General features: G+C 38.6%; 2 protein-coding genes across 2 annotated transcripts; both read left to right on the plus strand.

The window, feature by feature from the left end:
• The first annotated feature begins 383 nt into the window (after positions 1–383).
• LOC117342499 (complement C1q tumor necrosis factor-related protein 2-like) lies at positions 384–3,115 on the plus strand. The gene is made up of 3 exons (XM_033904673.1): positions 384–514; positions 1,091–1,423; positions 2,222–3,115. Exons 2-3 carry the CDS (start codon positions 1,300–1,302, stop codon positions 2,635–2,637), a joined length of 540 nt encoding a protein of 179 aa, XP_033760564.1. The 5' UTR covers positions 384–514; positions 1,091–1,299; the 3' UTR covers positions 2,638–3,115.
• Positions 3,116–9,544: 6,429 nt separating this feature from the next.
• LOC117341659 lies at positions 9,545–12,897 on the plus strand. The gene is made up of 4 exons (XM_033903521.1): positions 9,545–9,687; positions 10,366–10,695; positions 11,337–11,666; positions 11,870–12,897. Exons 1-4 carry the CDS (start codon positions 9,564–9,566, stop codon positions 12,106–12,108), a joined length of 1,023 nt encoding a protein of 340 aa, XP_033759412.1. The 5' UTR covers positions 9,545–9,563; the 3' UTR covers positions 12,109–12,897.
• Positions 12,898–17,305: the final 4,408 nt, after the last annotated feature.

Here is a 17,305-nt window from a genome sequence, read left to right on the forward strand (position 1 = left end):
GATGTCACTTAACAATTGTTTTAAAATTTGAATAATAAAATAAAAATATAAAAATATCAATAAAATTTTAAACATTTAATACTATAATTTAATGTAAAAAAATATGTTGAACATATCTCTTGATGCCAGTCACTTTTTTGTCAAAGAATTTCATTTTTTTAAGATGTTTATTTGTAAATTATTCAAACATTGAATAAATTAATTTTCTGGAAATAAAATATGGTGAAAATACATATTGATGCCAGTCACTTTTTTGTCAAGCAAATTTTGTTTATGAAATTGATATATTTTGATAAGGTCTATTGTCCTTGTGTTATCTTATCGCCGGTATGCTGGCCTTATCAGTTCAGACAGAAATTGTACAGATAATGGAACTAAATCGACACAGTTGTCTACACCTTCACTAGGGTATAATGTATTGGTTGTTTTTCGTCCTCGTCATGGGATCAATGATCCAGGTTAAGGCGGCGGAACGTTCAGTTGGAGAAATATCCGATGTCAGAAACGATGACCGGTGAGTAGCCTCCCTTTCGGGTTCTTTTTTATTTTCCTTTCTGGATATGTATACTCTTGGCCCCTAGTATCACTGACGAGCCCAGGACGGAACAGCTGTATGATAATCCTATCATCACTGATGAGTGCTAGAAAGACGGCAGCGGTACGATGTGGCTAGCAACACTGGTGAGTCTTAGAAGGACGAATAGATGTATGATGTGCCTAGTGTCACTGATGAGTCATAGAAAGAAGAAAAGACTGTATAGTCACTGGCATGTTCTAGAAGGACGAAGCATCTATATGGTACAGTTTCAAGTCATGTTGGCTATTCTGTATCTTAAATTTACTTTGAAGGGTACAATCCTTTGACGAAGAATTACGCTTTGTCGATATTCTTCTCTGATGTTTTTAACCCCACCTTGTAGCATTACACTGGAAACAAGAAACATTTATTTTATTTCGATATGTTTTTATTGAAATAAAAATATTATTGAAAACTTGATCTGCTTAGTAGAAAACTTCTCTGTGAATTGGAGACATGGAGTTTATTGTCATTAGTATCTGTGCTACAAATAATACTAAATATTCGTTGCAGGACAGTGTTAACAGAGAAGTCACTGAGAAGGCTGGTTGAATCTTTGTTGGAAAGAGTGGAAAGCCAGGATGGCAAAATAGAGTCGCTCGAACAGATGGTCAAGGATAACAAAGATGATCTACAGCGCAAAGATATCCGAATTAGCCTGCTGGAACGAGAACTGAAATTGATATCAAAGCAATCCCAGAATTTAACAAACAATCAGGACTATGTCTTCAGATCATGCTTCCAAACCTAATTGGCCTCAAAAGGAAACCTTGAGAAGGACCAATGTAGCCACTTCTGGCCAGAAATTAGTTGAAGACGGGGAAGATTATCATACTTCAAGGATAGGTACGTTTGACGGAATCATTTTCATCTTAGCTATCTTTAGCAAAATTGAGACATCGACACATAGACTATAAACTTTATCAATTTTGCAAAAACAATTGCATTTAGTTATATGATTTATACTAATCATTCATGATTGACTCGGATTGAAGGGCGTGCTTATTCTTAATGTGGAGGGAGACCAGAGAACCTGGAACTCAAGTAACCTCCAAACCTTTTTGCGAACTTTCGAGGAATCAAACCTCTGGCGAATAGGTTAAGGCGATATGGAGCGCCAACCGACCAACCATTAGTTTAACACTAATATTAAAAAAAGATGATTTTCTTATCCTTTGATGTTGCAGTTGTTAGACAAGGCTGGAGGACGTTTCAGTCCTCGAGGTGTACTGTAATCTGTTTATCGCGTTTAATTCATTTGTACTTAACTTTTTTTTAATACAATATTGCAAATTACGAACTTTAGGGTACATTGTACTTCTCTAAGTTTCTTTTTTTTTTTTTTTACCTATTTCGACTTTTTTTGTCGCCTGTTTTGATCAACTGTTTAATTCCTTAGTATCACTAGCGAGTCATACAGGTATCAGGACGAAACTGCTGTTACTGCATCTAAAAGGTGCTAATATTTTGTTTGCCTTTTGTATTATTTGGCATTAGAGCTAGCAATAAATTTATATAATATCTGCTTATTCCTTATTTTTGCACCTCAGATCCTTATTTGCTTTGATATCTAATACCTTGTGTACATTATCCAACATCAGTATCCACAACTGTTAAATTAACACGTGATCGTTCTCCTTGCAGCCCGCGTGACACCTAATGGAGCAGGAGCGTTTAGCGTTTCCTTGAGTGCCAGAGATATGACGTTACATTCCAAATTGGTGATAGTATTTGATGAAGTACTATTGGACATTGACGGAAACTACCACACAGGAGACGGTGTGTATAGAGTTCCGGTTTCCGGGGTATACGTATTTACCTGGTGTATGACAGGGACCACCACAGACAACGTCGTGACAGAACTTACCGTAAACGGGTCGCCACGGGGCACCATATTCTCTGATGCGGAAACAGGGCACACGTGGGATACTTCCACCGGTGTGATCGTGACGTCAGTCATTGAGGGAGATCACGTGTTTATCCGATCAAAGTCCGAAGGAATGATACACAGTAGTGGTATATATGGTAAAGCTATGTTTTCCGGATGGCGTCTAACTTAGAAACATCTACTCCGATATGTCAGATCGCGATGCAATTATAGGTCACGGAAGGGTTTACAAGGGAGATATCGAGGGAAAGTGACTGGAGATATAAATGTTGAAAGATCTCACTTAAGAGAAGGATATTTTTTAATTCAGAAATATGTTAGACTTAAAACATGTCATTATAATATTTTTTTAATAGGAACACTGTTATCATTTTCTTACCAACATTGTATTTATTATTTAAAAATTACTCGACTCAAGTGGATGAGAGATCATTAACCGAACGTAACCTTTGACAGTGTGTTTAAGCTAAAGTTACATTTAACGAAGTATTCCTGTCGTCAAATCAAAAACTTTTTCTGAAGTTCACAAGAAAAATCGCATCAATGGGATTTTATTATTCATCATTGTGATTGTACAGGTAAGGTTGTGTAAGAACCAACTGTCGCTTTTGTTGTAAATGTCGCTGTTTTGATTAAATTCCATTGTTCTTATACTGTTTGATTGTTTTTTGCTACCGTCCTGTGATGGTGCCAAAATAATTGGTCGCTGAATGAAACATATCGTGGGGTTGATAGTCGGTCTGCTTACATTGGCTCGCTAGCTTGTTGTCTGTGATGTCACAATTCGTAGAGGTAAAATTGGGGAAATCAATTGCCAATAAAATCGACCAAATGAGAGATTCGAATGTCAATACAGGATGATAGGACATTGTACTGCTTTTCCGCGCATGGGAGTGCCGTTGTTTGGTTATGTCCGATCCAGTTCCTTTTACGTTGCTTTTTGGCAGAATCTCTCTGCGTTTTGGAAGGCCCACGCTTTTGGCCTTCCGCCATTTTGTGTTGACAGATAACCCGCCTGTTGCATTGTGGGACTAATTTGCATAGTAACCTGGTCCGCGGACCCAGTTATTATTTTTAGGAATTTCCCGTATATTTTCATAAATATTATTTTCTTCCAGTTTTTGTTTCACGATAATTTGTTAGGTATATATTAAGTCTGAAGACTATAAAGAGGTCAAAATGTAAACATTTATTTATTTCTTTGGGAGTAGGACCTATGGGGCTTTACCATCAAATTTTATCTCTCGCATATATTTTTTTCAGCATCACTACCGAGCTTCTACATACCCATCTATCTTACTATAACTGCCTACCAAAACAACGCTGTATGTAGTGTAAAATGAAATTAAATGTTGATTAGTTTTATAGAGTTTTAAATGTCACTGTATAATAAAATAAAAATTAAAAAAAATAAAATCCCGGCTGTTTACAAACATATTCTGGGACATGATGTGAGGTGATATTCTCCAAAATGTCAAAAATGATGCTGAATTGCTGATAAAATGTAAAAAAAAAATATATAACCATGCAATATAAAGCCTGTATATATCTGATATGATAGGATAAACAGTGTTGGACTCGGTAATGGTTTCATCGACCCGTAACTTCAACTGGTAATTGGGGTATGAAGATAATGAACACATTATCCTATATAAAGATTAATTGTTTTTTAATTGATATATAGTATTTTTATCAATCTCATAAAAGAGAACATACTGGACGGTTTGTTGCAGTATATTTCGATGACGTTTTTATCGAGCGTGTGCGATGATAGATGTGGTCAGTTTCCGTGGGTTCGGGACAGGTGATGGATAGCAGCAGCACGTGCCTCCACGTGATAGTGGTCAGCTGTTTTCCAATAGTACGTTATACATGTACAGTACATGACAATGCTCAGCTGTATCGGTCATCAGATAATATCTACACATAACTAAACGTCAGTCGTGATTAATGTATGTGGTCAGTAAAGTCTACTGGGAAGAGGACCGTGTTATTTCTGCACGTGCAAGAACAAAGAGAACAGGTAAATATATAAAAATATATAGATATTAGATCTACTTGATATGCATATAAATGTAGATGTAAATAAGTATGTAATCAACTTTTATCAATGCAATTGTATGTTGTATACCATGCCACCATGCCATCAATTAATGAGATCAATAGAATCTTGCATTCGTGTAGCTGTAGGGTTGGGGGTTGGAGTTGGGGTTGGAGACTGGGGTTGGCTAACCATTCTAGTGGAAAAAATAAACCAGTTTAATAGGGAAATACATTTGAGAATTTGCGCTTTTTTTCTTATAGATATGAGTTTCTATGATAAAAAGAATCTTGCACTTGTTAAATGATTTGATATGCTGATGTTCTAAAAGTTTGTTAAATATTAAGAAAATATATTATAAAGAATATTATTGATACTTACGAAAGATGCGCAATACCGATACCGTAGAGACTATTATTATCACACAACAATTATATATATGCTATTTATATAGCATACAATTAAAGTAGGAGTATGGTTGTACATATATCAAAATAATCACGTATATGTCACTATATAATCCTTTCATTTGAAACTGAATATACAAAGGGATTGGGCACAATTTATACAATTCATATTAAGCCCTTTCCCGATAAAATTAACCATAAGCATTACAGCAAGATGACACATTTATTTACATATTTACAAATTGTTTTTGTATGGTAATGACCAGTTATAAACAATATCAGTTTACAATGTTTTCGTTAATAAAAATAATAAACGACTTTCTGTCTTCACGTCAACGATTAAGATAAAACAGACGTCCAAAAATATTTAACCCTGGTCCGGCTACGTCTTCCTTTGACCAAGTGAAAATGTTAACATATGTTTAAAATCCACGATATATGTTTCTGTTGCCACAGGTATGTTTAGAGTACAGAGATAGCGGTCGTTCTGAAGATCTATGTAGTGATTATAAATAATTACTAAAGTACAACTGTACCTTTTGAAAGTAGAAGTCATGTTTTCGGGCAAGAGCTATTACTCTTTTGACGAAAGAGCGTAAACATTTTAATCCAGATGTGAGAATGATGTTAACATAAGCCGCCAATACTGGTACTCGTGTTTCACCGACAGCAACAGTATGGTAACACAATGGCTGTCTGCTCTAGACTTTACGCAATGTACGCCAGAATCTATTTCGTGCGCCTTAACATTGATTTATGCTATAGAATATTATCTTAATGGTTTCACCATCTGACCACTTTGTTAATGAAAAATGGCGTCACTTTGATTGGTTCTGTTGTAAAGTGTTATCGTGGATTAACATTACAGCCATATTGGATTGCTACAGAAGCTGTGCGTTATCGTAAGTAGCGTGAATAGTGTAATGATTTTCATATATTTTGAAAGATTTTTTTTTATATACATTTATACTTAAAGGTTTTATATAAATCAGTGCAATTCTAAAATTTCAATAGAATGTGATAAGGTGTACATGTACTTGTCAAAACAAGAGAATATGTGATGTAATAACTAAGATATTGTAACTGTCCTGTAATTAGGTATAACACCTGTAATAGTTATTTTGCTAGGAATGATATCGAGAGTGAAATTGTTGTAACTATCCTGTTATCAGAGTTTTAACGCCTATAACATTACAGTTGTTAGGAATGATATCGAAGGTGAAATTGTTGTAACTATCCTGTAAGTGAGTGAGTTTATTTGCCGTTTCCGCATGAATGTTCGAAAACATATCTTAGCGATGTGGTAAACACACTATTACACGTATATCTATTTCATATGAAATTGATACTCCTAACGCACGCCAATCAATCAAGCAATGGTAGTGTTTTAATTACTGTTAAGATATTTCGTGATGAGAAGCTATTTCTAATGGTTTCGTGATGAAAATTGTTATTGATACCTCATATTAAACAATACTATTTACTTAAGTGAACTATAAATGTTCATTCTAAGTCTATATTCATACACACAGTGAGCATTTCTTGTTGACATGTGATGGATGTGTTCCTATTAAATAATTTAAGGAAATAAAATAATATCAAATAATGTTTGCATTCATGTGTTGGCGTACTTAACAGTTACATCAATATTGAATCAAAATAGATGATGAATTTGTGCTGGCTGTAACTAACACGATAATTTCACTCATCTGCCAACACGTATTCTTCAAACGCTGGTTTACCTTACCCAGGGGAAATCAAGTTTCCAATCAAGGTTCGGGTGTCTCTTTGTCAGGCAGTGTTCGGGAATTTGCAGATTGGTTGCGTGATTGGTTGGGAGATGAAGCGTTGTTGCTGAGGATACTTGTCAAAGTTAGGAATAAAAACAAATCGAAACAATTTACAATTATTCACATAACCCGATTTTCGTGATGTTCGAATGTAATCGGTCGAATTATTGAAACGCCAACAACTAGAATATTATGTCTTCTTTGAGTAGTGAACAAAGCCAGGTCATTTTATCACTAAGACAATGGTCATCTATATAGGGAAATAATGCTGAATTTTAAAAACGAACAAATATTTACAAAGTTGCACAAATATGCCGTTGATTTCAGGTTCTACAGATCTAAAATAACACATAATCTCTATGGGTGAAATTGGAGGACTTTTCAAGGTCTCTCTTAACTGTTCTGATAGAAAAAATCTCTTTTTAATGTAATCAGCTTCGTATGAAAATAAATACAAGTCGACAGTTTGTTCCCATTGGTATATTAATCTACTGGAAGATCTTATCACTAAACTCTAAAAGATGTTGACGATTAGAAATTCAATCATTCTCGCGATTCCGTCCCCGGTGTATTTCCTATGGGCCCTAATCGTATATTTAACGAAACGTTTCAGTATAGTTTACACATTGTTCCTATAACGACAGTAAAACGTTTGGGTGTCTAAGATTAATCAAAAGATCTTATGAGTTTTTCAAATTCTGTTTCCCGTTTATTCCAATTCTGAAGTAAACGTTATCCCAGGAGGACGTTTCTAAGACTGCTTTAAGTTTGGATGGAGGTTTAATTGAGCAACTTCTCTTGACAGCCATAAAACGTTATTAAGAAAATATAAGAATTCCCCGGAAGTGGCTGTGTCTTCTGCGCAGAAAGTTGAGTGATTACGAGAATTGTTATACGGATTTTTTATCGATGTGAACCGTGACATTGGCCTTTAACCTTTGGACCAGTAAAAAAATCCCATGCAAGAACTTGTAGGAAGGAAAAACTACATAAAATTTGAGTTTGATGGGCCCAAAGGAACCTGGGCTATTACAAGAAAACGTGTTTTCTTCTATTTTTAGCAACAGTGACCTTTACCTCCGACCGTGGGACCTGAAAAGCAAGTATTTTTAGTTTGAGCTTGAGTTCGATCGGCCCAAGGGAACTTGAGTTATCGCTCGGAAACAAATTTTCTATTTTTAAAAAACAGTGACCTTGACCGTCGATCTTCGGACCTTTGGTTAGGAAGATCTGCATGAAGTTTGAGTTTGGTAGGCCCAAGGGAACATGAGTAATTTGACGGAAGCGAATTTTCTAATTTTAGTACGAGTGATCTTCACCTTCAAAAGATTGTAACGCTGAAAATGATTGCTCAGTATTTCGTCTTTAGAAAAACCGGACGGTATGGTGACCCTGGTTATCAAGCTAACCTAATTTTATGTTTTTTTGTTGTTGTTTTTTTCTTCCAAAAAGGGTCAACAGAGGAAGATGAAATCACCGGATGCCTAAATGCAGGCACAGTAAAAAACACCTGTCATATAGATCTTTTAGCGCAGTTTTAACATCGGAATCAAGAAATACATATTTGTGTTGTTAATTCTTTTAAGAAGTATAGACCCTATATATATATATATAATACACTCCGACATTGAGTCCATGTTGTAAGTTCTCGTTTTACCCATTTTCTAGTATACTCTTCGATGGAGTCCATTCACTTTTTATCATAAATAAAATTCATACTCCATTTAATTGAAGGGGTCTCTGGATAAGTCGGAATGCTCTCTTTGCTTTTCATTTAACGTAAATAAACATCGCCAGATACGACGTGTCCAACTGGACCATAAATATCGTTATAAGTAGTACAGGAGTATGTCGTCATCGGAGGAGGAGTTTCGAAGGTAATAAAAATTGAACGTTTGTAGCGTTTTCTTGCAATAAAAGAGTTTGGAAGCAATTGGGTTAGAACAACGGTACGAAAATTAATGATAAAATTGTTTTCGTATCGAAGTACAAAAGTATGTTACTTGGGCAGATTTATCATGAAGAATACGGCTAATGACAATGGAATTTATTCCTTTGTTGGCAAATAAACTTCCTAAAGTGGCGAATAGATAGATCTCTGTTGCCATCTATACTGAAAGTCTTGAAAAGTCTATTTTTTGTAAAATCGTCAATACTTCAGTTTACTGGCTTATTTCCCTTAAATGCAAGAAACAATTATAGCTGAACCCTTCTGTAATGTACGTAACACTTGACAGTGGATGCATGTTAAAACCTAGTTATTATGATATTGTAATGATAGATTGTCAGAGAATGACGTCATCGTAATTGCTATATTTAAAGAGGCTTACCCGCAGACGGACCGGTAAACGGCACATCTCCGATCACTAAATAAACTTCAGTACACGTTTCTATGTGACAAAATTAGAGGCTTTCCGACTTTATTTCTTGAAAACAATTACAGAATATGTATTTAAAAGACGTTTTAAAACTCAACCTGAGAGGGAAATGTATGGAATATAACGGCAAATCTTCTTTGTAAATCGCCGCTGCCTTTGAAGTTATCACTGTGCGGCACTGTACACGTGCTTGTTTCTTTGATGTGTCAATCAAATTAGACTTATTGCGGGTTGCGATTAAATAAATAATATTAAAAATGAGGTTTTAATATCACTTTTCAGCGTTTTATAAGGAAAATAAAATGAAAAACTCAACAATTCCAACAATCTGTCATGTGTAAAAAAAATCTTTTTCTATTAGCCAATTTTTCTGATCTCTCTGCGGGCAAGCCTCTTTAACAGTTGTTGTTATATTTTAACAGTTGTTGTTATATTTTAACAGTTGTTGTTATATTTTAACAGTTGTCCCCCGTGAGTATCCGATGAAGCCCCAGACGAGATGGAGGATGGTACACTGGGTAGCCCCAGTAGTGGTGTCTGCCCTCATATTCCTAGCGCTGATGATGGTCCTAGTATATAATACAGGGGACCACAAACCTCCCGCAAGTATGTCCATATTTAACATTTGTACTTTTGTGTGAAACATAATTCTGAGTTACCTTATGCCATCTTTGCATGATTCCTTTGCGACATATTCATACGTAAAGGAGTGTTATCATTGGAAATAGTTTAGATGATTTCCTCTATTATCGCTTTAAAAAGATCCCCTTCATTGGAAAATTTATCTAGTTTGATACGAGATTGAAAATTTAGGTTAGAGTTTCGGTTATATCAGTATGTGGAGGTTTCTGTTACCATGTGTTCATTCCGTCTAGACCTAAGGCTATGTTCTTTAAGTACTTTAAAGAATTTACAAACATTATCAGTTATCGTTTCATCAGTTTATAATATAACACCTGTTTTGTCTCAGTCAGTGAATTGTCTGTTCACTATTACACGGAATGGACGCTATCACTTTATGCTATGAAAATCAGTATCACAATATTTTCGTTTATAATATACTGATGAACAACAGTTTGCTTGATTTATCGCCCCATGAGCATCCGTAGTCATTTTAGGTTGTAGTTTGTGACTACCTCACTGAACAACATAATTCTAAAGGTTACGTGGCCGGCGCTCTAACCGAGTTATCGCGGCCACTCAATAGCCTTAGGCCACTGGTGTGGAATGAACTACATGAATAGTTTTAGGAAAACATAACCTATTTTATCTCTTACATTTCAGACCAGACTTTTGATTGCTACACTAAGAAGCAGGCCGCCATTACCTTTCGGAACACCATCGTGATAGAGTGTTTTCTAAATACAAGTCAAATAAACCGGACTTTACATTTACGGTTAGTAATGATTGAATCTGAGGAAGAACCAGAAACAGAAATATTTAAATTAGCAGCAAATTCTACATTTATCGAGAATCTATGGAATATCACAATTGGTGCCCATGGAAACGATGTGACCTTGACTAGAAGTGCCGTCACGTGTGCAGGAACCGGAAAGTATCGAGCGGACATCACTATTGGTAGTGAAAGACAGAGTTTAGGTATTGATGTCGAAAGTAAGTTAACAAATTATAATTAAACAGATAAAAGTCACGTGCTTATGTATTTTTGAAAACAAAATAAAAATATATATCATATAAGACACAGCTTTACTATAATCGGACTGCGAAGGGATGAATGCGAGATATACATGTACTAGTATATAGATTGTGCAAGCTCCTATAGAAGCACAATCCGAGATCGTCTAACATTTTATTTGTCGCCAGGTTGTGATAGGGGAATATTTGAGTTTAATAATTTTGAATTTCAAGAGAATAAATATTACGTCTTAAAATTGTTCATATCAATTGATAGAAAATCGGGTTTAAGACAAAAATACTTATAATCAAGGTCACATATATGCACATACATGTATGTGTACTAATGTCAGCACATTAGCGATATTTTAGCGACATGTTAACCTTGCAGAAACCTTATTACATGAAATGTTATCATATACCTACGACCTGTATCTATTAATTAAATACAGGAGTGTGACAGTAAAACATAAAAAAATGGCGTCCATTCCATTTCCGTATATTTGATGTTTCTTATCAATACCAGCGATACTATTTTGTCCATATTAAGTTTGCCTTTAAAATACGGCTGTTGTGTCAGTTTTGGAAATTTTAACTATCGCCAATTTTCGATTTTACAGATATTGTTGCTGAAACGTCAGTTTCCCTGTCACGTGATACGGGAGATTTGAGCGGGAGTATATCGTACGGAGTAACATGTTCTCTGCGGTCCGGATGTCATCCAGTCCCTGTTATACTATTGGGTAACCAAGGCAACAGCGTGACGCCCATATATGACGTAAATCTCACGTGCATATCACTGTACAGTAGTGAGGAGGGGTGGACAATGGAATGTTCCGGTGTTGTCATGGAGGTTACCTTGAAATCGATGTCGAGGCTGATATGTCGGTCATACCCATCGTACTTGGCACAAGAGTCTTCCATCCCAACAAACAGTCTGTTTCTGTCGGGTAAGTCATGGTGAAATTTTCCCTAATATTAATTATGTTATAAATATTAATGTAACAACTGTTTAATGTTATATCCCCGTTTTGATTGACGTTCTTCTTGAATCCAATATCAAAATGAATACATTAAAAAAAATCGAAAAACGAAATCCTGCATCCCCCCCAATGACAACCACATGTTTGATAATTTTCCATCCATGTTGTAGGGCCTCCGCATGGTTGCAAGAATTCGGCAATTGGGAGGACGTTCCTGGATCCCTGGAGCTGTAGGGTTTACCATAGATGTCTCACGGAGTCTGTACTAGTATCACAGTCGTGTAATAAAGACATGCACTTTGACTCACGCACGTGTACTTGCCGGAATATTGATGCAGTTTCTGAATGTGACCATAACGGAGAAAGAGGCGGTCGTTCAACGGTTACTTCATGTACTTCCATTGAGTGAAGATCGGATATGGTTTGAAATCGTAAACAAGACTGAGAGAGGAAGTTTTAAAATGCAAGGCCTCATAAAGGACGGTGTTAAGTCCTAAACGGCTTCAGATAGGACAATGTAAAGTCGTAAAGGGCTTCAGATAGGACGGTGTAAAGTCGTAAAAAGCCTCATAAAGGACAGTGTTAAGTCGTAAAGGGCTTCAGATAGGACGGTGTAAAGCCACACAAGGCTTCAGATAGGACGGTGTAAAGCCATACAAGGCCTCAGATAGGACGGTGTAAAGTCGAAAAATAGCCTCAGATAGGACGGTGTGAAGCCACACAAGGCCTCGGATAGGACGGTGTAAAGCCATACAAGGCCTCAGATAGGACGGTGTAAAGCAATACAAGGCCTCAGATAGGACGGTGTAAAACCCTACAACGCCTCAGATAGGACGATGTAAAGCCGTACAAGGCCTCAGATAGGACGATGTAAAGCAATACGAGGCCTCAGATAGGACGGTGTAAACCCCTACAACGCCTCAGATAGGACGATGTAAAGCCCTAAAAGGCCTCAGATAGGACGGTGTAAAGCAATACGAGGCCTCAGATAGGACGGTGTAAAGCAATACAAGGCCTCAGATAGGGCGGTGTAAAGCCCTACAACGCCTCAGATAGGACGATGTAAAGCTCTAAAAGGCCTCAGATAGGACGGTGTAAAGCCATACAAGGCCTCAGATAAGACGGTGTGAAGCCATACAAGGCCTCAAATAGGACGGTGTAAAGCCGTACAAGGCCTCAGATAGGACGGAGTAAAGTCATACAAGGCCTCAGGTAGGACGGCGTAAAGCCATACAAGGCCTCAGATAGGACGGTGTTAAGCCATACACGGCCTCAGATAGGACGGTGTAAAGCCATACATGGCCTCAGATAGGACGGTGTAAAGCCGTACAAGGCCTCAGATAGGACGTTGTAAAGCCATACAAGGCCTCAGGTAGGACAGTGTAAAGCCAAACAAGGCATCAGATAGGACGGAGTAAAGTCATACAAGGCCTCAGGTAGGACGGCGTAAAGCCATACAAGGCCTCAGATAGGACGGTGTTAAGCCATACACGGCCTCAGATAGGACGGTGTAAAGCCATACATGGCCTCAGATAGGACGGTGTAAAGCCATACAAGGCCTCAGATAGGATAGTGTAAAGTCATACAAGGCCTCAGATAGGACGGTGTAAAGCCGTACAAGGTCTCAGATAGGATGGTGAAAATTCGTACAAGGCCTCGGATAGGACGGTGTAAAGCCATACAAGGCCTCAGATAGGACGGTGTAAAGCCGTACAAGGCCTCAGATAGGACGGTGTAAAGTCATACAAGGCCTCAGATAGGACGGTGTAAAGCCATACAAGGCCTCAGATAGGACGGTGTAAAGCAATACAAGGCCTCAGATAGGACGGTGTAAAACCCTACAACGCCTCAGATAGGACGATGTAAAGCCGTACAAGGCATCAGATAGGACGGAATAAAGTCATACAAGGCCTCAGGTAGGACGGCGTAAAGCCATACAAGGCCTCAGATAGGACGGTGTTAAGCCATACACGGCCTCAGATAGGACGGTGTAAAGCCATACATGGCCTCAGATAGGACGGTGTAAAGCCGTACAAGGCCTCAGATAGGACGTTGTAAAGCCATACAAGGCCTCAGGTAGGACAGTGTAAAGCCAAACAAGGCATCAGATAGGACGGAGTAAAGTCATACAAGGCCTCAGGTAGGACGGCGTAAAGCCATACAAGGCCTCAGATAGGACGGTGTTAAGCCATACACGGCCTCAGATAGGACGGTGTAAAGCCATACATGGCCTCAGATAGGACGGTGTAAAGCCATACAAGGCCTCAGATAGGACGGTGTAAAGCCATACAAGGCCTCAGATAGGACGGTGTAAAGCCGTACAAGGTCTCAGATAGGATGGTGAAAATTCGTACAAGGCCTCGGATAGGACGGTGTAAAGTCATACAAGGCCTCAGATAGGACGGTGTAAAGCCGTACAAGGCCTCAGATAGGACGGTGTAAAGCCATACAAGGCCTCAGATAGGACGGTGTAAAGCCATACAAGGCCTCAGATAGGACGGTGTAAAGCAATACAAGGCCTCAGATAGGACGGTGTAAAACCCTACAACGCCTCAGATAGGACGATGTAAAGCCGTACAAGGCATCAGATAGGACGGAATAAAGTCATACAAGGCCTCAGGTAGGACGGCGTTAAGCCATACAAGGCCTCAGATAGGACGGTGTTAAGCCATACACGGCCTCAGATAGGACGGTGTAAAGCCATACATGGCCTCAGATAGGACGGTGTAAAGCCGTACAAGGCCTCAGATAGGACGTTGTAAAGCCATACAAGGCCTCAGGTAGGACAGTGTAAAGCCAAACAAGGCATCAGATAGGACGGAGTAAAGTCATACAAGGCCTCAGGTAGGACGGCGTAAAGCCATACAAGGCCTCAGATAGGACGGTGTTAAGCCATACACGGCCTCAGATAGGACGGTGTAAAGCCATACATGGCCTCAGATAGGACGGTGTAAAGCCATACAAGGCCTCAGATAGGATAGTGTAAAGTCATACAAGGCCTCAGATAGGACGGTGTAAAGCCGTACAAGGTCTCAGATAGGATGGTGAAAATTCGTACAAGGCCTCGGATAGGACGGTGTAAAGTCATACAAGGCCTCAGATAGGACGGTGTAAAGCCGTACAAGGCCTCAGATAGGACGGTGTAAAGTCATACAAGGCCTCAGATAGGACGGTGTAAAGCCATACAAGGCCTCAGATAGGACGGTGTTAAGCAATACAAGGCCTCAGATAGGACGGTGTAAAACCCTACAACGCCTCAGATAGGACGATGTAAAGCCGTACAAGGCCTCAGATAGGACGGTGTAAACCCCTACAACGCCTCAGATAGGACGATGTAAAGCCCTAAAAGGCCTCAGATAGGACGGTGTAAAGCAATACGAGGCCTCAGATAGGACGGTGTAAAGCAATACAAGGCCTCAGATAGGGCGGTGTAAAGCCCTACAACGCCTCAGATAGGACGATGTAAAGCTCTAAAAGGCCTCAGATAGGACGGTGTAAAGCCATACAAGGCCTCAGATAAGACGGTGTAAAGCCGTACAAGGCCTCAGATAGGACGGTGTAAAGCCATACAAGGCCTCAGATAGGACGGTGTAAAGCCGTACAAGGCCTCAGATAGGACGTTGTAAAGCCATACAAGGCCTCAGGTAGGACAGTGTAAAGCCAAACAAGGCATCAGATAGGACGGAGTAAAGTCATACAAGGCCTCAGGTAGGACGGCGTAAAGCCATACAAGGCCTCAGATAGGACGGTGTTAAGCCATACACGGCCTCAGCTAGGACGGTGTAAAGCCATACATGGCCTCAGATAGGACGGTGTAAAGCCATACAAGGCCTCAGATAGGATAGTGTAAAGTCATACAAGGCCTCAGATAGGACGGTGTAAAGCCGTACAAGGTCTCAGATAGGATGGTGAAAATTCGTACAAGGCCTCGGATAGGACGGTGTAAAGTCATACAAGGCCTCAGAAAGGACGGTGTAAAGCCATACAAGGCCTCAGATAGGGCGGTGTAAAGCCCTACAACGCCTCAGATAGGACGGTGTAAAGCCGTACAAGGCCTCAGATAGGACGGTGTAAAGTCATACAAGGCCTCAGATAGGACGGTGTAAAGCCATACAAGGCATCAGATAGGACGGTGTAAAGCCATACAAGGCCTCAGATAGGACGGTGTAAAGCCATACACGGCCTCAGATAGGACGGTGTAAAGCCATACATGGCCTCAGATAGGACGGTGTAAAGCCATACAAGGCCTCAGATAGGATAGTGTAAAGTCATACAAGGCCTCAGATAGGACGGTGTAAAGCCATACATGGCCTCAGATAGGACGGTGTAAAGCCATACATGGCCTCAGATAGGACGGTGTAAAGCCATACAAGGCCTCAGATAGGATAGTGTAAAGTCATAAAAGGCCTCAGATAGGACGGTGTAAAGCCGTACAAGGTCTCAGATAGGATGGTGTAAAGCCGTACAAGGCCTCAGATAGGACGGTGTAAAGTTATGCAAGGCCTCAAAAAGGACGGTTTGAAGTAGTACAAGGCCTCAGAAAGGACGGTTAAAAGTCGTACAGTGTCTCAGATAGAACAATGTAAAGTGGTACAAGACATTTTCCCAGTTTCATAAATCTATATTCATTCATTAACTTAAGAGTGCCATATGAAAACGTTACATAATTAACGGAATTTTCCTGTTCTAAGGTTTTCCGTTAAATCCACTAATACTGTCCTATGGAAAATCTTAGTTAACTAATTTCCTTGGAGTTGTGAATGTTAGTGAGACTATAGGGTGTATGTGTGTGGTCTTACCAAGTCTGTTCATGATTAATATCATTACTATCTCTCTCATATCATATCATTATCAGAATCAGAGCGGAAGTGATCTCTTAACAATATATAGATACGTATGACCTACACATCGGCAGTCCTCCAGTGATAACACACTCAACATTTCACTTACCGCGACCGAGGTTCGATTTTCCGATCGGTGTTGAAAAAAAATGTGTGGTCATCTGCCTGACCAAGTGGGTTTTATTCGGGTACCCATATATTACACTGAGTGCTTCCCATTCGACGGAAAAGAGATGAAATACACAACATGTTTCAAAATTGTCCTTTTCGATTGTTTTTCAATAAAACATATCTGAGCGAAACCTTTTATCTTGTGAAATGGATGTTCATTAATACATTTTACCATAAAGGGAACATAATGAATAAATTTCACAAATGGACAACTGTTCTTCATAAAACAGTATAGATGAAGATTCTGTGCTTTAAGAACTATGAGGCGCCGTTTATCAAAAAATAGAATTATTGAGAGAGAAAAATCCTGATATAAAAAATAGATGGTAACAAGGCACCTTTTTTCTATTCATTAATTATGTTTATATAAAGAATTATGTGTTGGTACAATTAAAAAATAATTATTTGATATCAAAAACTCGTTAACATCTTTGATATATACAATAGGTATAATATTCATGATTTTTTTATTGTTCAAAAACATAATTCTTTATATGAAAATATAATTCTTGATATCATTAAAATCGAATACTTGATATCAAAAAGCAGTGAGTAGTAAAACGGTGTCTCATAAAGAACTGTCTAGAACTGTAT

This window comes from Pecten maximus, chromosome 14, assembly GCF_902652985.1.
Source record: "Pecten maximus chromosome 14, xPecMax1.1, whole genome shotgun sequence".
Lineage (NCBI taxonomy): Eukaryota > Metazoa > Mollusca > Bivalvia > Pectinida > Pectinidae > Pecten > Pecten maximus.